This window comes from Ylistrum balloti, unplaced genomic scaffold (genome assembly GCF_031769215.1).
Source record: "Ylistrum balloti isolate Yb309-2 unplaced genomic scaffold, AGI_CSIRO_Ybal_v1 Utg369894, whole genome shotgun sequence".
Lineage (NCBI taxonomy): Eukaryota > Metazoa > Mollusca > Bivalvia > Pectinida > Pectinidae > Ylistrum > Ylistrum balloti.
The window spans coordinates 1,199,405-1,221,557 of NW_026782025.1; the positions used below are offsets into that span (position 1 = coordinate 1,199,405).

Sequence of the window (22,153 nt, forward strand, 5' to 3'; positions counted from 1 at the left end):
TTGTGACAAAGTTGTACAATTTTCACTTGTGACAAGGTTGTACAATCTTCACTTGTGACAAGGTTGTACAATCTTCATCCTGACAACAAAGTTGTGCAATCTTCATACTGACAACAAAGTTGTGCAATCTTCATCCTGACAACATAGTTGTACAATCTTCATCCTGACAACAAAGTTGTACAATCTTCGTCTTGACAACAAAGTTGTACAATCTTCGTATTGACAACAAAGTTGTACAATCTTCGTCCTGACAACAAAGTTGTACAATCTTCGTCCTGACAACAAAGTTGTACAATCTTCGTCCTGACAACATAGTTGTACAATCTTCGTCCTGACAACAAAGTTGTACAATCTTCATCCTGACAATAAGGTTGTACAGACTTCATCCTGACAATAAGGTTGTACATTCTTCACTTGTGACAAAGTTGTACAATTTTCACTTGTGACAAGGTTGTACAATCTTCACTTGTGACAAGGTTGTACAATCTTCATCCTGACAACAAAGTTGTTGTACAATCTTCATACTGACAACAAAGTTGTACAACAAAAGTTGTACAATTTTCAGTTGTAACATCAAAGTTGTACAATCTTCATCTGTACAATCTTCATCCTAACATCAAAGTTGTACAATCTTCATCCTGACAACAAAGTTGTACAATCTTCGTCCTGACAACAAAGTTGTACAATCTTCATCCTGACAACAAAGTTGTACAATCTTCGTCCTGACAACAAAGTTGTACAATCTTCGTCCTGACAACAAAGTTGTACAATCTTCGTCCTGACAACAAAGTTGTACAATCTTCATCCTGACAACAAAGTTGTACAATCTTCACTAGTAACAAAGCTTTATATTCTTCACAACGATAATGTACAATCCTCACCATGACAACAAATTCATAACTGCACTGTGGCGACACAATCAAATACTGTTGTATGGTAAACACCAACAAAGAGATATGCTTTTTATTATAGGTCAGCTCAGTCCAATGGTATCCTGGACCTGCTCCAAGTAGGGACTGAGTATAGGCATGAAGTAGCGACGTTCTGTTGGAATGTTATCACACTACAAAGAGAGAAAACATCTATCAAAACACATCATAGGATACTTTATAGAGTGAAAACATGAGACAATTAAACCAGAAAAATAGGATTTCAATCAAGTCACTTTTTTGCTTATATACAATTAAGAAATGAAATTAACAAAGGTCCTGTCAATGCATTACTGCTAAACATATCAGTGAATGAGATTTTTACATAAAGGTTAATCTTTTTAAAATATCAAATAAAAACATCAATTAGATCTTCCCTCCATTTGACAGATTTTTTCTTCCTTATAGTACAAGTACAGAATCATAAAATTAGACCAGGGGCCTAACTTCTACCACTAGCAGATGTATCTAATTTCTCCTTATCACACAAGTACAGAATCATAAAGTTAGACCAGGGGCCTAACTTCTACCACTAGCAGATGTATCTAATTTCTCTTTATCACACAAGTACAGAATCATAAAGGTACACCTCCACTAGCAGATGTATCTAATTTCTCCTTATCTCACAAGTACAGAACCATAAAGGAAGACCAGGGGCCTAACTTCTACCACTAGCAGATGTATCTAATTTCTCCTTATCTGACAAGTACAGAATCATAAAGTTAGACCAGGGGCCTAACTTCTACCACTAGCAGATGTATCTAATTTCTCCTTATCACACAAGTACAGAATCATAAAGTTAGACCAGGGGCCTAACTTCTACCACTAGCAGATGTATCTAATTTCTCCTTATCACACAAGTACAGAATCATAAAGTTAGACCAGGGGCCTAACTTCTACCACTAGCAGATGTATCTAATTTCTCCTTATCACACAAGTACAGAATCATAAAGTTAGACCAGGGGCCTAACTTCTACCACTAGCAGATGTATCTAATTTCTCCTTATCTCATAAGTACAGAACCATAAGGTAGACCAGGAGCCAAGCTTCTACCACTAGCAGATGTATCTAATTTCTCCTTATCTGACAAGTACAGAATCACAAAGGTAGACCAGGAGCCAAGCTTCTACCACTAGCAGATGTATCTAATTTCTCCTTATCTGACAAGTACAGAATCACAAAGGTAGACTAGGAGCCAAGCTTCTACCACTAGCAGATGTATCTAATTTCTCCTTATCTCACAAGTATAGAACCATAAGGTGGATCAAGAGCCAAGCTTCTACCACTAGCAGATGTATCTAATTTCTCCTTATCTCACAAGTATAGAACCATAAGGTGGATCAAGAGCCAAGCTTCTACCACTAGCAGATGTATCTAATTTCTCCTTATCACACAAGTACAGAACCATAAGGTGGATCAAGAGCCAAGCTTCTACCACTAGCAGATGTATCTAATTTCTCCTTATCTCACAAGTATAGAACCATAAGGTAGACCAGGAGCCAAGCTTCTACCACTAGCAGATGTATCTAATTTCTCCTTATCTCACAAGTATAGAACCATAAGGTGGATCAAGAGCCAAGCTTCTACCACTAGCAGATGTATCTAATTTCTCCTTATCTCACAAGTATAGAACCATAAGGTAGACCAGGAGCCAAGCTTCTACCACTAGCAGATGTATCTAATTTCTCCTTATTTCACAAGTACAGAACCATAAGGTGGATCAAGAGCCCAGCTTCTACCACTAGCAGATGTATCTAATTTCTCCTTATCACACAAGTACAGAATCATAAAGGTAGACCAAGAGCCAAGCTTCTACCACTAGCAGATGTATCTAATTTCTCCTTATCACACAAGTACAGAGTCATAAAGGTAGACCAAGAGCCAAGCTTCTACCACTAGCAGATGTATCTAATTTCTCCTTATCTCACAAGTATAGAACCATAAGGTAGACCAGGAGCCAAGCTTCTACCACTAGCAGATGTATCTAATTTCTCCTTATTTCACAAGTACAGAACATAAGGTGGATCAAGAGCCAAGCTTCTACCACTAGCAGATGTATCTAATTTCTCCTTATCACACAAGTACAGAATCATAAAGGTAGACCAAGAGCCAAGCTTCTACCACTAGCAGATGTATCTAATTTCTCCTTATCACACCACTAGCAGATGTATCTAATTTCTCCTTATCACACAAGTACAGAATCATAAAGGTAGACCAAGGCCAAGCTTCTACCACTAGCAGATGTATCTAATTTCTCCTTATCACACAAGTACAGAATCATAAAGTTAGACCAGGGGCCTAACTTCTACCACTAGCAGATGTATCTAATTTCTCCTTATCTCACAAGTACAGAACCATAAGGTAGAGCAGGAGCCAAGCTTCTACCACTAGCAGATGTATCTAATTTCTCCTTATCACACAAGTACAGAATCATAAAGGTAGACCAAGAGCCAAGCTTCTACCACTAGCAGATGTATCTAATTTCTCCTTATCACACAAGTACAGAATCATAAAGGTAGACCAAGAGCCAAGCTTCTACCACTAGCAGATGTATCTAATTTCTCCTTATCACACAAGTACAGAATCATAAGGTGGATCAAGAGCCAAGCTTCTACCACTAGCAGATGTATCTAATTTCTCCTTATCACACAAGTACAGAATCATAAGGTGGATCAAGAGCCAAGCTTCTACCACTAGCAGATGTATCTAATTTCTCCTTATCACACAAGTACAGAATCATAAGGTGGATCAAGAGCCAAGCTTCTACCACTAGCAGATGTATCTAATTTCTCCTTATCTCACAAGTACAGAATCATAAGGTGGATCAAGAGCCAAGCTTCTACCACTTGCAGATGTATCTAATTTCTCCTTATCACACAAGTACAGAATCATAAAGGTAGACCAAGAGCCAAGCTTCTACCACTAGCAGATGTATCTAATTTCTCCTTATCACACAAGTACAGAACCATAAGGTGGATCAAGAGCCCAGCTTCTACCACTAGCAGATGTATCTAATTTCTCCTTATCACACAAGTACAGAATCATAAAGGTAGACCAAGAGCCAAGCTTCTACCACTAGCAGATGTATCTAATTTCTCCTTATCACACAAGTACAGAATCACAAAGGTAGACTAGGAGCCAAGCTTCTACCACTAGCAGATGTATCTAATTTCTCCTTATCTCACAAGTATAGAACCATAAGGTGGATCAAGAGCCAAGCTTCTACCACTAGCAGATGTATCTAATTTCTCCTTATCACACAAGTACAGAATCATAAAGGTAGACCAAGAGCCAAGCTTCTACCACTAGCAGATGTATCTAATTTCTCCTTATCACACAAGTACAGAATCATAAAGGTAGACCAAGAGCCAAGCTTCTACCACTAGCAGATGTATCTAATTTCTCCTTATCACACAAGTACAGAATCATAAGGTGGATCAAGAGCCAAGCTTCTACCACTAGCAGATGTATCTAATTTCTCCTTATCACACAAGTACAGAATCATAAGGTGGATCAAGAGCCAAGCTTCTACCACTAGCAGATGTATCTAATTTCTCCTTATCACACAAGTACAGAATCATAAGGTGGATCAAGAGCCAAGCTTCTACCACTAGCAGATGTATCTAATTTCTCCTTATCACACAAGTACAGAATCATAAGGTGGATCAAGAGCCAAGCTTCTACCACTAGCAGATGTATCTAATTTCTCCTTATCACACAAGTACAGAATCATAAGGTGGATCAAGAGCCAAGCTTCTACCACTAGCAGATGTATCTAATTTCTCCTTATCACACAAGTACAGAATCATAAGGTGGATCAGGGGCCAAGCTTCTACCACTAGCAGATGTATCTAATTTCTCCTTATCTGACAAGTACAGAATCATAAGGTGGATCAGGGGCCAAGCTTCTACCACTAGCAGATGTATCTAAATAATCATTATCACACAAGTACAGAATCATAAGGTGGATCAGGGGCCAAGCTTCTACCACTAGCAGATGTATCTAATTTCTCCTTATCTGACAAGTACAGAATCATAAGGTGGATCAGGGGCCAAGCTTCTACCACTAGCAGATGTATCTAATTTCTCCTTATCACACAAGTACAGAATCATAAGGTGGATCAGGGGCCAAGCTTCTACCACTAGCAGATGTATCTAATTTCTCCTTATCTGACAAGTACAGAATCATAAGGTGGATCAGGGGCCAAGCTTCTACCACTAGCAGATGTATCTAATTTCTCCTTACTGACAAGTACAGAATCATAAGGTGGATCAGGGGCCAAGCTTCTACCACTAGCAGATGTATCTAATTTCTCCTTATCACACAAGTACAGACCACTAGCATAAAGGTACAGAATCATAAGGTGGATCAGGGGCCAAGCTTCTACCACTAGCAGATGTATCTAATTTCTCCTTATCTGACAAGTACAGAATCATAAGGTGGATCAAGAGCCAAGCTTCTACCACTTGCAGATGTATCTAATTTCTCCTTATCACACAAGTACAGAATCATAAGGTGGATCAAGAGCCAAGCTTCTACTACTAGCAGATGTATCTAATTTCTCCTTATCACACAAGTACAGAATCATAAGGTGGATCAGGGGCCAAGCTTCTACCACTAGCAGATGTATCTAATTTCTCCTTATCTGACAAGTACAGAATCATAAGGTGGATCAGGGGCCAAGCTTCTACCACTAGCAGATGTATCTAATTTCTCCTTATCTGACAAGTACAGAATCATAAGGTGGATCAGGGGCCATGCTTCTATCAATAATAATATATTTTATTTAGTTTTTGGTTTTTGTGTTTGAAGATTATATAAACATTGATTTCTACATACGTTGGAATAAGTTGAATTGTGCTTTACACTGACAACAGAAGCAACTTTCCGTTTCTTCTTTTTGGCATATGTATTGAATTCCTCAGTTTGCCAAGGTTTCAAACGGAGTTTTCTATCCACAGGAAATAGGTGACCCTCTGTACTGAAGATATACCGTGACTGTTCCTTGTTTACGTGATTGTCTTCATCAAATAACTGTAGGAACAAAACAACATTACAGATAATCATTTTACATCCATGGATATAATTTCCTGACATGAATTTAATTTAAACTTTCACACACACACATATGTATTGGACACTGGTTCCTGGAGAATTGTTTTCTTCTGGATGTTTTCTGTTGATGGCTTTTACAAGGTTAGGCTATTACATCATAATATGATTCCATTTGAAGCAATACAACAGCTTCTTTAATCAAAAATAAATAAATACCTGTTCCACAACTTCTATCAACATAAACCACCACAAGTTGTAGACTTCAGGATTTCAAAGAATTTGCTAAATGTTACCGACTATTTTCAAGATTCACAGTAAGTCTTGTAAGTGATCAAATTCACGATGATTCAAAGAGGCCAGAAATTAACAACATCTTTGATCAAAGTAATGATGAAATAAAAACCTTGAAACAATACTTAATCCTGACATCTGAAATATACCTGACATCTGAAATCTGAATCTAACTTATGTATGTAGCGACACAGTTGAGTGAACTTACCAGATACAGATATTTACACGTCTCGCTGAGGAAGAAACTTTCCATACGATCCTCCAGGGATTTAGTATTGACATCGTGTACAGTACCATAGCCACACCTGTATATCATAATCAGTTTGAATTTACAACATCTCACACTTTTGTCATGAAATTAAAACAAAGCAGATTCTCACATTGATTTACTACCGGTACCCACCCTGAACCACTTATTTCAAAACTTGTTATTGCATTATAACTTTTGACACTTTAACCTTGACTAATGACCACAAAAATCTACTTGAGTGTAAAACAGGTGTAAATGTATTACTTTGATGTGTATTCATGTATAAACTGAATCTGTTGAGAGGTTCATGAGATGATTTTCACATAATTTATTTACTTGGCCTTGGCGTGCTCGTCTATACTGGTGAAGATGTCCCTGCCCACATGGAGATAGAAGGGGTTCTTGGTGGCCTGATATAATAAATAGGTAGATTCCACCAGTTCTGGTCGCAGGGGGTAAAACAAAACATCAGGAGCCTTCAAGTGCCAATTAAATCGTTCTGGTAAAAACCCATATTTTTGCCAAATGGAATAGAAAAGAGCATGAGAACAGATGGCCTCTTCTACATCTCCCTTCAGTACCTGTAACAGAAAGAAAACAATTTTCACATTACATTTATCAGGAGAAAGATGCACAAACAGACACACAGGACTGAACACATATATCAGGGGTATGATAAACAGACAGACAAACAGGATAGAACATAGATATCAGAGGTAGGATAAACAGACAGACACACAGAATAGAACATAGATATCAGAGGTAGGATAAACAGACAGACACACAGAATAGAACATAGATATCAGAGGCAGGATAAACAGACAAACAGGGTAAAACATAGATATTAGGGGTATGATAAACAGACAGACAGGATAGAACATAGATATTAGGGGTATGATAAACAGACAGACAAACAGGATAGAACATAGATATCAGGGGTATGATAAACAGACAGACAAACAGGATAGAACATAGATATCAGAGGAAGGATAAACAGACAGACACACAGGATAGAACATAGATATCAGAGGTAGGATAAACAGACAGACACACAGGATAGAACATAGATATCAGGGGTATGATAAACAGACAAACAGGATAGAACATAGATATCAGAGGTAGGATAAACAAACAGACACCTATGATAATCAGACAGAAGGACATATACACTATGGACCTACATACTATAGCCTACATGTACACCTTCAATGACCCATCTGTACAACTACTATGATCAAACTTTCCACATACCATGACCTACCTTTACACCTGATATGACCTAATAGTACACCAACCATAGCATACCTGTGCACCTATTATTTCCTATCTGTACACTTACTATGACCTACCTGTAAAGCTACTATGACACACCTTTACACCCTGTATGCCTATATGTACTTTTAACCTACCTACACACCTTATCTGACCTACCTGTACACCTACTACAGCCTTTCTGTACTCCTATAATGCCCTACCTGTACACCTACTACAGCCTTTCTGTACTCCTATAATGACCTACCTGTACACCTGCCCAGGCAGCCTGTAGCGAGTCTATCCAGTTGTTGGAGGTAATTCCTGTTTTCATATTAACATTGACATAGATAGGAGGATAACCGTTGCCAGTGTTACATCTCTGTCTCCTAGAGAAAAATATGATACACTCAGAATTACACTCATATGTATACAAAAGGCTAGTATTTAAATGGAAGACAGTATTAGTAACCAGAACAGAAAACTTCTATCAGTTCACATACATTTATTGTTAGTGGTCATTTCCCCCCCTGATTTTCAAAACGATTGCAGAAAAATAAATATGCTGGCCATTAAAAATGATTTATCATTTAAATTCAGTGAATCAGACCTGGTTCTACAACAAAAGTTTCTCTAACACAAGGCTAGGTGTTGGTTCTTTTCATTGTTACATAAAACTACAAAAAACTTGCAGTGTAAGGACACATCAGTTCCTTCAGCTTCATCAAATTTCATTTAGATCCCAGAGGGATCTTGGCACGCATAATATTGTTTGATTTTTATTTGTTCTTTGAATGTCCAATCTTTTCCCTTATTTTCTCTTCTCTGTTTTTGATCTTAATGATAAGACATTTGAACATTAATCCTTTGCTGAAATAGCAATGACTAAAACTGTCGCTAGGATAGCCGACTAATACCCCTCACTCCTCAATAGTTTGGAAGGGTTGTCCCAACAAGATTCCTCCAAATGGTCTTCATTTGGTCACCATGGCCACCAAATGGACACATGTTAAGTTGTAGCATGCTAAGTTTGAGAAATATTGCTTCAGTACTTTATTAGATACACTTGACACAATATTCCGAACAGACAGATGGTTGGATGGTAGGATGGTCAGACAGTCGGGCAGTTGGTCAGACAGGGTGATTCCAATATAAATTCCCCCATCCCTGCTCTGAACTTCGATAATCCTTTACTGCCAAATCCAAGATGGTCACCTGGAAGCCAATTTGCCTTTCTGATCAGTCCCAAAAGCGAACAAACACAAGGAGAGATCAAAGGGAACATACATATCAAATTTTAGAAAGATCTATTCAGTAGTTTTTCAAGAAATAGCATTAACAAACTTTCATATTCAAAATCCAAGATGGCCACCTGGAAGCCATTTTGTTTCTTCTGATCAGCCCCAAAAGCGAACAAACACAAGGAGAGATCAAAGGAAACATACATATGAAATTTGAGAAAGATCTATGCAGCAGTTTTTCAAGAAATAGCATTAACAAACTTTCAAATTCAAAATCCAAGATGGCCACCTGTCAGCCATTTTGTTTCTTCTGATCAGTCCCAAAAGCGAACAAACACAAGGAGAGATCAAAGGGAACACACATATGAAATTTGAGAAAGATCTATGCAGTAGGTTTTCAAGAAATAGCGTTAACAAACTTTCAAATTCAAAATCCAAGATGGCTACCAGTCAGCCATTTCGTTTTTCTGATCAGTCCCAAAATCAAAAGGCACAACTATAGATCAAGGGGAACTTACACATTAAATTTAGAGAAGATCCAAGAAATACTTCTCGAGAAATAGCGATAACAATTATTGTTTACAGATGGACAAACGGACCCAGACGTAGGGTGATTTGAACAGCCTACCATCTGATGAAACCTACCCTCTCCTCATGTGAAATTTTATAGTTTCGTAAGATTCATTGAACATTTTCAAGTCCTCGTCTTCACCAAACAATATAAACACCTGAAATATAACAATTAAAAACAAATAAGTATGACAAAGGATGGACACAAAATTCTTTCTATTTTAACATTTTATTTGTAGAAAACTATTTAAATTCTATGATTTCTCAATGACTTCTGATCGTACAGACATAAGATACAATCTGTCCAATAGATATCTAATATACTATATACAGTGAAATATTAAACATGATTGACATAAATCTTTTCAGAATGAGCATCAAGTTGATTCAAGTCTAATAACCTATTAAGTTAAATGGTATGTAATTAACTAGTACAGTCATTCTAATTAGGGGGAACCTGCCACGAAAAAGGAAATATAAATGGTAAGGAGCTTATACCTATATCTCTTGCTGAATGTTAAACCAGTAAAAGCTTTGAGCATTTTTTTTCTATCTATTTTACATCTTGTAAGTACATAAAATAATATGTTAATTCAACACTTGGTCTTATTCTCCTAATCTAGGAGTCTGTATTTATCTTTCATTAATATTTTGACTAGGTTTTATTGAATTTGAGTTTAATTGGGATTCTGTGGACATATGTATTCCTTCCACATGTCTTGTATATACGTTTATATAAAAGAAATTGTTCCACCTTTACTATTTATTTATTCTCTATAGTTCTCCCTTATTAATAAAGTCTGAAATTTCAGATGTTTGCCCCTCAACAATAGTTACCGATCAACATCTCTTACTCGACAATTTCAGCCATTAAGTAACTGTCACTTTCCTTCTACTCTAAGAAACACTACTCCACTCATTTAATTTGAAAAGATGTTGTCTTACCATTCATATTTATCGGTATCTATGATGACTTGTTTTCTCAGATATCAATGGTAGAAGGTACAGTACAAATACTACGGACCAAACTTGGCAACAGTTTAGTCAGCTGGTTTAACATGACACGTGTTAACCTCACACACAGTCTAATGTATAATGTTACCTCAGTCTAATGTATAATGTTACCTCACACACAGTCTAATGTATAATGTTACCTCACACACAGTCTAATGTATAATGTTACCTCACACACAGTCTAATGTATAATGTTACCTCACACACAGTCTAATGTATAATGTTACCTCACACACAGTCTAATGTATAATGTTACCTCACACACAGTCTAATGTATAATGTTACCTCACACACAGTCTAATGTATAATGTTACCTCACACACAGTCTAATGTATAATGTTACCTCACACACAGTCTAATGTATAATGTTACCTCACACACAGTCTAATGTATAATGTTACCTCACACACAGTCTAATGTATAATGTTACCTCACACACAGTCTAATGTATAATGTTACCTCACACACAGTCTAATGTATAATGTTACAGTCTAATGTATAATGTTACCTCACACACAGTCTAATGTATAATGTTACCTCACACACAGTCTAATGTATAATGTTACCTCACACACAGTCTAATGTATAATGTTACCTCAGTCTAATGTATAATGTTACCTCACACACAGTCTAATGTATAATGTTACCTCACACACAGTCTAATGTATAATGTTACCTCACACACAGTCTAATGTATAATGTTACCTCACACACAGTCTAATGTATAATGTTACCTCACACACAGTCTAATGTATAATGTTACCTCACACACAGTCTAATGTATAATGTTACCTCACACACAGTCTAATGTATAATGTTACCTCACACACAGTCTAATGTATAATGTTACCTCACACACAGTCTAATGTATAATGTTACCTCACACACAGTCTAATGTATAATGTTACCTCACACACAGTCTAATGTATAATGTTACCTCACACACAGTCTAATGTATAATGTTACCTCACACACAGTCTAATGTATAATGTTACCTCACACACAGTCTAATGTATAATGTTAACTCACACACAGTCTAATGTATAATGTTACCTCACACACAGTCTAATGTATAATGTTACCTCAGTCTAATGTATAATGTTACCTCACACACAGTCTAATGTATAATGTTACCTCACACACAGTCTAATGTATAATGTTACCTCACACACAGTCTAATGTATAATGTTACCTCACACACAGTCTAATGTATAATGTTACCTCACACACAGTCTAATGTATAATGTTACCTCACACACAGTCTAATGTATAATGTTACCTCACACACAGTCTAATGTATAATGTTACCTCACACACAGTCTAATGTATAATGTTACCTCACACACAGTCATGTTACCTCAGTCTAATGTATAATGTTACCTCACACACAGTATAATGTATAATGTTACCTCACACACAGTCTAATGTATAATGTTACCTCACACACAGTCTAATGTATAATGTTACCTCACACACAGTCTCACACACAGTCTAATGTATAATGTTACCTCACACACAGTCTAATGTATAATGTTACCTCACACACAGTCTAATGTATAATGTTACCTCACACACAGTCTAATGTATAATGTTACCTCACACACAGTCTAATGTATAATGTTACCTCACACACAGTCTAATGTATAATGTTACCTCACACACAGTCTAATGTATAATGTTACCTCACACACAGTCTAATGTATAATGTTACCTCACACACAGTCTAATGTATAATGTTACCTCACACACAGTCTAATGTATAATGTTACCACACACACAGTCTAATGTATTCTGTTACCTCACACACAGTCTAATGTATAATGTTACCTCACACACAGTCTAATGTATAATGTTACCTCACACACAGTCTAATGTATAATGTTACCTCACACACAGTCTAATGTATAATGTTACCTCAGTCTAATGTATAATGTTACCTCACACACAGTCTAATGTATAATGTTACCTCACACACAGTCTAATGTATAATGTTACCTCACACACAGTCTAATGTATAATGTTACCTCACACACAGTCTAATGTATAATGTTACCTCACACACAGTCTAATGTATAATGTTACCTCACACACAGTCTAATGTATAATGTTACCTCACACTCTGTCTAATGTATAATGTTACCTCACACACAGTCTAATGTATAATGTTACCTCACACACAGTCTAATGTATAATGTTACCTCACACACAGTCTAATGTATAATGTTACCTCAGTCTAATGTATAATGTTACCTCACACACAGTCTAATGTATAATGTTACCTCACACACAGTCTAATGTATAATGTTACCTCACACACAGTCTAATGTATAATGTTACCTCACACACAGTCTAATGTATAATGTTACCTCACACACAGTCTAATGTATAATGTTACCTCACACACAGTCTAATGTATAATGTTACCTCACACACAGTCTAATGTATAATGTTACCTCACACACAGTCTAATGTATAATGTTACCTCACACACAGTCTAATGTATAATGTTACCTCACACACAGTCTAATGTATAATGTTACCTCACACACAGTCTAATGTATAATGTTACCTCACACACAGTCTAATGTATAATGTTACCTCAGTCTAATGTATAATGTTACCTCACACACAGTCTAATGTATAATGTTACCTCACACACAGTCTAATGTATAATGTTACCTCACACACAGTCTAATGTATAATGTTACCTCACACACAGTCTAATGTATAATGTTACCTCACACACAGTCTAATGTATAATGTTACCTCACACACAGTCTAATGTATAATGTTACCTCACACACAGTCTAATGTATAATGTTACCTCAGTCTAATGTATAATGTTACCTCACACACAGTCTAATGTATAATGTTACCTCACACACAGTCTAATGTATAATGTTACCTCACACACAGTCTAATGTATAATGTTACCTCACACACAGTCTAATGTATAATGTTACCTCACACACAGTCTAATGTATAATGTTACCTCACACACAGTCTAATGTATAATGTTACCTCACACACAGTCTAATGTATAATGTTACCTCACACACAGTCTAATGTATAATGTTACCTCACACACAGTCTAATGTATAATGTTACCTCACACACAGTCTAATGTATAATGTTACCTCTCACACAGTCTAATGTATAATGTTACCTCACACACAGTCTAATGTATAATGTTACCTCACACACAGTCTAATGTATAATGTTACCTCACACACAGTCTAATGTATAATGTTACCTCAGTCTAATGTATAATGTTACCTCACACACAGTCTAATGTATAATGTTACCTCACACACAGTCTAATGTATAATGTTACCTCACACACAGTCTAATGTATAATGTTACCTCACACACAGTCTAATGTATAATGTTACCTCACACACAGTCTGATGTATAATGTTACCTCACACACAGTCTAATGTATAATGTTACCTCACACACAGTCTAATGTATAATGTTACCTCACACACAGTCTAATGTATAATGTTACCTCACACACAGTCTAATGTATAATGTTACCTCACACACAGTCTAATGTATAATGTTACCTCACACACACAGTCTAATGTATAATGTTACCTCACACACAGTCTAATGTATAATGTTACCTCACACACAGTCTAATGTATAATGTTACCTCACACACAGTCTAATGTATAATGTTACCTCACACAGTCTAATGTATAATGTTACCTCACACACAGTCTAATGTATAATGTTACCTCACACACAGTCTAATGTATAATGTTACCTCACACACAGTCTAATGTATAATGTTACCTCACACACAGTCTAATGTATAATGTTACCTCACACAGTCTAATGTATAATGTTACCTCACACAGTCTAATGTATAATGTTACCTCACACACAGTCTAATGTATAATGTTACCTCACACACAGTCTAATGTATAATGTTACCTCACACACAGTCTAATGTATAATGTTACCTCACACACAGTCTAATGTATAATGTTACCTCACACACAGTCTAATGTATAATGTTACCTCACACACAGTCTAATGTATAATGTTACCTCACACACAGTCTAATGTATAATGTGACCTCACACACAGTCTAATGTATAATGTTACCTCACACACAGTCTAATGTATAATGTTACCTCACACACAGTCTAATGTATAATGTTACCTCACACACAGTCTAATGTATACTGTTACCTCAGTCTAATGTATAATGTTACCTCACACACAGTCTAATGTATAATGTTACCTCACACACAGTCTAATGTATAATGTTACCTCACACACAGTCTAATGTATAATGTTACCTCACACACAGTCTAATGTATAATGTTACCTCACACACAGTCTAATGTATAATGTTACCTCACACACAGTCTAATGTATAATGTTACCTCACACACAGTCTAATGTATAATGTTACCTCACACACAGTCTAATGTATAATGTTACCTCACACACAGTCTAATGTATAATGTTACCTCACACACAGTCTAATGTATAATGTTACCTCACACACAGTCTACTTAACAGTCAAGAAGTCAAAGGAATAATGTATCCTTATGATATCTCTGAGGATTCAGGAAGATCCCTGAAGCAGTTCCTTGGAAATAGCAATTATAAGAATTGTACTGATAGACAAAATAACTGATGGGTGAACAGACCATAGACAGGGAATGATTTTAATTTACCACCTCCCCACCATCTGCTAATGGCAGACTAAAATCCATGATGAATACTGAACTCTTCTCCTTCTGTTTTTACCTTCAGCAAATATTCGAAGAAAGAATCCAGTCCTGCTCCCAGACCACTCATCTCACCAACCCACTCCCCAGTCTGTACATTGATGACATCACCTTCAAAGCAAAAATTACACATTTGAACTTCTTTTCAGTGCAACAATTATACATTTGAACGTATTTTCTGTGGTAATAGTTTTCCATCACTGTAAAATATTGTAACTTCAATACAATGTAGTATGTTTTGGGGTAACAAAATTGATCAATCAATACTTTGAATTCCACAATATCCACATACTCAGCCAGAAACCATGTCTTTAATTTCTGATTTAACTTTATTTTTTTTAAATTGATTTATAAAATACCCTACATGTACTAAAATTGCTTGAAGATTTTCATGAAATTATTAGAATTATTGCATCCTTATTTTAATTCTTAATTCAAGTTCATATATTATCAGCTATTACCTTATCCAACAATAAATTCTTACCCAGCATTCCTGTTATATTGGAACGAAATGACCAAAGTTTCTTAACCGCCCGACGAGCAAATGATTCGTATGTTGGATCTCCTAATAACCGTGACAACACACCAAATTCAAGGACCAGGGTACCAGCCCCTGCTGTACAAGTTGTATTTACACTATTTATTGGCACACCATGTTTCAAGTTAACCTGTAAAAGTCAGCACATTTTACATAAATTACTAGTCAAGAATTAACACAAAACAATATTTTATCATTAGTAAAATTACAAAAAAAAACTTTTAATCATTTTCCTCATTAACTGAACATTAGAGTCAAAACAATTGCGCTTATTCATTTGTAAGGTTTATCATCCTATGAACAGCAACAATTATTTTGAGAAGGGAAATCCTCATAAAAACGGTGGATAACTCAATGAATCTCATGAAGATGGCCCAACACATGCTGTACGAATCACATGATCTTTATCACAGCTTCAAGAAACTACCCTATGTAAGGGTTGAATCACAACAGAAACTGTCCTACACAGGGATTTAATCATAAATCATAAATCTTCACCTGAGAAACAGAAACTGTCTTATGTCGGGATTAAATCACATACCTCGAATCTTCACCTGACGAACTGAAAATGTACTATGTAGGGATGAAAATCATACACCTTAAATCTTCACCTGAGGAACTGAAATTGTCCTACATACAGATTTAATCACACACTTCAGATCTTCACCTGAGAAACTGAAACTGTCCTACGTACATATTTAATCACACACTTTGAATCTTCACCTGTTGAACAGAAACTGTCTTATGTACAGATTTAATCACACACCTCGAATCTTCACCTGAGGAACTGAAACTGTCCTACATACAGATTGAATTACACACCTCAGATCTCCATCTGAGAAACAGAAATTGTACTATGTAGGGACTGATTCACACACCTTGGATTTACACTCGACCATAAGAAACAGAAACTGTCCCATGTAGGGACCGATTCACACACCTCGGATTTACACTCGATCATAAGAAACTGAAACTGTCCTATACAGTGATTGATTGGTTCACACATCTCAGATCTTCACCTAAAGTTGCAAAGTTTGATGCTGGTATTGCAGTCCCTAAACATTGTATCAACAAAAATGTGAAAGTTAATTAACACTGACCCTTGGAAATGGAATTCCAGTAGCTGTATTCTCAAAAGCTGGAAGAAGTCTTGTGGCAAGGTCACTGGCCAATGAAAGAAGCTCATTGTCATAATGAGGAGGGACCATGTCGCCAAATGGTTGGTCAGGGTCTGTTATGATAAGGTGGGCAGACAACAGAGAACCAAGAACCCTGTACATCATAAAACAAAAACATTAAGTTAAAACTGGTACAAGGGTATCACTAAATAGTTAATGAAGATATGTGTAGTATGCAAGAGATTTACCAACTTAACTTATCATCATAACCAACTATGCTGGAACTGTATGTCCAAATGAGAGTTTTCATTTAAAAATAATAATAAAAAAACAACAACACGGTTATAGCCGTAAAACTTAATTATCATTAGTTGAGTAAACAGGTATTATGCAGCGTCCAATATTTCTAAATCAATATTGTTACTTTAGATATTTATTACATCAGATTTTGTAATAATTTACAGCCATTTTTTACATGAAACAAAATTCTGAACAAAGTACTATTTGTTGGCTTTTTATATTTTCTTTACTCAATGGTTTATTACATAGATCAAGGCTAGTAGCCTCAGGTATATCAACAAAACACCAACCTAATTGTTGCCTCGAAGACTTGGATTGTATTGGCTTTCTCAAATGATAGATTTTCCACAACCAAATTCACTGCACGCTTAAACTCTGAACTGTTACCCATTATCTGTTAAACAGAAACGACACGTCAAATATCAAAAACACACCAAAAGTTAAGTAGAGTATGCTTAATTAGTTAAATAGAGTCAGTGTTAAGATGTAGTTACAAACAGCTCTATCTAAATGTGTAAAGTTACAAACAGCTCTATCTAAATGTGTAAAGTTACATACAGCTATATCTAAATGTGTAAAGTTACATACAGCTATTATAAATGTGAAGAACTACATATATCTATATAATAGAGTTACATACAGCTACACCTAGACATGTAAAGTTACATACAGTCATATTAAATTGAAGAATTAAATACAGCTATGTAAAAACATGAAGAGTTACATACAGTTACAACTGAATATATAAACATGTAATTACATACAGCTATACACATGTAGTTACATACAACTATGTAAAAATGTGTATAGTTACATACACCTATATATAAAAGTGTAATCTTACAAATGGCTAAATATAAATGTGTGTGAGTAGTTACATATAGGATTCAAGTCTTTGGGTATTGACGAGTCATCTTAACACATTATACTGTCCCACAAGATGACCTTTTCACCTTTTATTAATTGATTACAGCTAAAAGATCATGAGTCAGCTTTCTTCAGGTTAGCACAGGTTAGATGTGAAATTGACATTCAGTTTGGACTTTGACTGTTACTTATTTCAACATTACTTGCAGGTGTAACACATAAGAGGTTGCTTCAACTAATTACATTGTAATCATTGAAGGTGAAGGTCAATGAAGTGAGTCAATCTGGTCTGATTTTACTGAGAGTTACGTTAACACATACAACCATAGGAAACTCAATGTTTATTCGTAGTTTTATTAGTACTGTACACAGCCAGATTAAAACTGTAGTCAAAATATATACTGCAGTTATATAAAGACTAAACATATCATACTAATACCCACTGCAAGAGTGTCCAGTGAGTCAACCAGTGTCAGGATATAGTCACCAAGAGCATCATTGATGTTGATATTAGACCTGCAAATTCAAAGAAGTGATTCAATTTCCGTTCCAACAATAAGGTGTTCTTGTAGCATGGATATAAATACAATTTTCACATATTTGATATCATAAGAGCTACAAAATGCATTATTTCAGCTAATCAGTTGGCAAAAAGGGACAAATGTATGTATATGAATTGATCTGTGCCTTGTGTTGAAAAATGTGTTAATTTCTTGTCTCCATGAAGAAATACATGTGAAGAAAGTTTTCAGCATATAAATTATCAATTCAATACTAATATCTGGAATTTCTGGAAATACAAAATTTTGTGTATTGTGGGACCCGTTATCTGTGAATGGCTACATGTAGATCCTGTATAATAAAAATACAGGTACTTACATTAAAAATCAGAAAGATCTTATTACTAGGTGGGGGTGAATTTCTGTATGCCGTTCGCATCCCTGGCCCCGATACCCATACCAGGAAGGTAAGAAATAATGAATATATTGAGATAAGAAAACCTAATAAATCTCAGTTTTTTTTACATAAATCTACTGAAATATTTCTAAAATTGAATGTAATAATATAAAGATTTTTTTAAACCGACGATTTATTTTTTTCAGAGGATGAATACTTGTATGCCACACTCCATTGTGAAATTTTTCACTTTTTTGCAAGTTACAGCTATTATACGGTTTGATTTCATATTTTTTGAAAATCCAAACAATATTCATACCTATCTGATTGTAAATATGTCAGTTTTACCAAAAAAAAAAGAGCATAATTCAAATCTAATCTTGCATTTATTACAATCATGGGGCATTTGTTTACAGACCCGGCCCCGTTCTACTGGAAGATCACTCCTTCAGTCTGATGCATGTTTGTTATAATGTGACAAATGTGTAGAACATTCAGCTATTCTTAGAGTAAGAAAGAAAAATGTTACCAGGCCTTGGGACAAGGATGCAGTTCGACATGAAAGCCTATTTTTTTTATTAATATTATGATTACTTATTACGTACGTTTGGTAATTATATTTAAAAACAATAATCATTTTAGATAATATATAAATATATAACAATAAATCATTTGTAAAAAATCAGAAATTGTCTCTGCTGAGTGCCGCATACAAGTTTTCACTCCCTGAAAAAAACAAATTGTCAATTTCAAAAATTCTCGTTATTGATATTATTTCATTTAACATGTTAGACTTTAAAAATCTATTTATGTAGATTTATATAGGAAATTTGAGTTTTATTAAATTTTTTCGTTCTCTTGGAATTAATTATTTCTTACTTTCTTGGTATGTGCATACATAAAATTCACCCCTACACTATTCCCATGGTTATGTGTCAAAACATGGACTTGTTTAATGAATCAAATACTTAGTGGCTATGATTTCGTCGTCATATTTATAAGTACTCTGACTCTATAAAGAAACTCGTATATGGTTAGTCAAGCCCATGCGGTAAGGTGGTGTAGGAAGTGATGTTGATAAATTGGTGATCAAATATCTGTACATACGGATCGGCATGGTCGTGTCCCCGTCCTCTGCAGTAGATTGGATTGAGTTCGTCGTCAGGGAATGCATATTTTATATAGTTGTCGTATCCAAACTGAAACATGCGTTTCGTTGCCTCCAGCATTTCCAGTCTCTCTTCGTCGGAAAATTCGCCATATTTCTTACCGTTAACAGTGTTATCGTTCCAAAATCCATCTAAACCGCGGGTTTTGTAAAAGAAAAGAAATATTACAGTTGGCAAAATTACCAAAATTTTCATAATAGCCCATTACTTTCTCCGGAGTTACAATGATCAGTTTCTTGACAACTCAGCTAAGTTCGACTTGTGTTTCCGGAAGTGCCCAGCAACGCCTTTTACTTATAACTGCGCAAATAAAAAGTAGTTCTTATTAGATACTTTTTTGAGTTACATAAGATAAAAAAATGATTAGAATCAAAGTAATCTGAAACAAGACATTAAACTCCAACATGGAATGTACAATTTCGCTTTTGGGGCTGACTAATAGAAAGGACTTTCAACGCGAACGAATATATTGTTCGTTTTAGAGGGATTCCCCCATTTCACCCAATCAAATCATATGACGTGGACTATTTCGCGTGTAAGGAATTTCTGTTTGAAGTGCTGTAGGCTGCTTTCGTTTTGACCAGTCTTATTATGTCTGGCGAGCTTTTGAAGATCTGAGGTTCCACATTATTGATGCCTGAAATATCGGTTTCCGCACGTATTTTCAGAAGTCACCAGTTGTCAGATGATTGGTGAACGGGTATCATTATAAGCTGGTGATTCTATACGACTTCTTAATTAATATGTAGGTTAGTTGTGTTTGAAAGCTTGATGTCCCGTACTTCTTATAATGATGTATCATTAATTTCCACGTCTGAAGAATATATAACTATCAATATTAAACAGGCGACATGTTTAGGATGAAATACCCCAAAAAACCCCACTAAAGTACTTAGGTAAAATAGCTTAAGTATAAATTTCGAATGATTTATAAATTAATGCATATTCATAGAATAATGTGTGGCATTTTCTTTTTGTATGATTCGGATTAAATAACTTTATTACTCACAAAGCGTTTTGTTAAAGGGACTAAATGGTTAGCTTTCGCTATTTTCCCCAATGTGTTTGATTTCGGGCAAGCATTGATATACTTAGAATTAGACTCTTCAAAAAAAAACACTCTCTGAGAGAAATTGATAAAGATTTTCAGCTTCGGATGAATTGCATGCACAAAGACTTTATTTACACTCTCTGAACGATAATGATATCAATTAGTGTTGGGTCACCCCTATTTTATTTCATTTTCTGACGTTTTTGATAAAACGGTCATACAAACTTAAAGTACACAATTTTTAACAGATATTTAAATGTTGTAATATTTGTTTTATCAGTTATGAAATGAATATCTAACAATTTAATCCCTTTATTGACAATCAAATTCTAATGGTTCATTTTTAACATCGGTTCTTGTTTTGATCTTTCTCCAATACTTTAAGTTAATCGATTTAATTCACGGTTGAATTACTTGTATAATCAATGGCTAACTCACTTACATTTACTATACTGGTGCAAGAATTTTCTTTTTATTAAATCTTATTCCGATATGATGTTCTTCAAAACGATACAAATTTACATGTTTGTGGTGCTGTTTTGGCAAACAAATTGAACAATGCTGTTCGGTCCTGTAAGTTTTAACAAAGGGTGTATTTACTACGGTCTAAAATATTTGGATACCCAATTTGTAAAGTTGGTAGAATGTTTTATAAAGATAGTGACAATTAAAGGACATAATAGTTATCATTAATGTTATCACCATTTTCAAATCTGATTACATGTATATTCGTTATGAAGTTATCGTTATATTATGTTAAACATATTATACAGTAGTGTAGTATGTTTCTCGCCAATGTGAACTTGTGTCGGACAGTCTTTAAACTGAAAACGCAGAAATCGCTCTCAACTCTATATCGTCTT

General features: G+C 35.3%; 1 protein-coding gene across 1 annotated transcript; it reads right to left on the reverse strand.

The window, feature by feature from the left end:
• Positions 1-623: 623 nt before the first annotated feature.
• Positions 624-20,434, reverse strand: LOC132546545 (ER degradation-enhancing alpha-mannosidase-like protein 1). Its single transcript, XM_060210264.1, has 12 exons — positions 20,178-20,434; positions 18,617-18,689; positions 17,597-17,700; positions 16,989-17,160; positions 15,835-16,018; positions 15,370-15,461; positions 9,664-9,746; positions 8,046-8,166; positions 6,863-7,107; positions 6,485-6,581; positions 5,770-5,964; positions 624-1,063 (listed from the first exon to the last, which is right to left on the reverse strand). Exons 1-12 carry the CDS (start codon positions 20,432-20,434, stop codon positions 974-976), a joined length of 1,713 nt encoding a protein of 570 aa, XP_060066247.1. The 3' UTR covers positions 624-973.
• Positions 20,435-22,153: the final 1,719 nt, after the last annotated feature.

What these genes read in the sequence shown, in the direction of transcription:
- LOC132546545 (XM_060210264.1), bottom strand. Translation starts at nt 20,434, where the DNA reads ATGAAAATTTTGGTAATTTTGCCAACTGTAATATTTCTTTTCTTTTAC. An exon ending in GGACACGACCATGCCGATCC is followed by an intron (nt 18,690 to 20,177) that starts GTATGTACAGAT and finishes TTGAATTTGCAG; the next exon opens with GTCTAATATCAACATCAATG. An exon ending in CGTGTAAATATCTGTATCTG is followed by an intron (nt 5,965 to 6,484) that starts GTAAGTTCACTC and finishes TTGTTCCTACAG; the next exon opens with TTATTTGATGAAGACAATCA.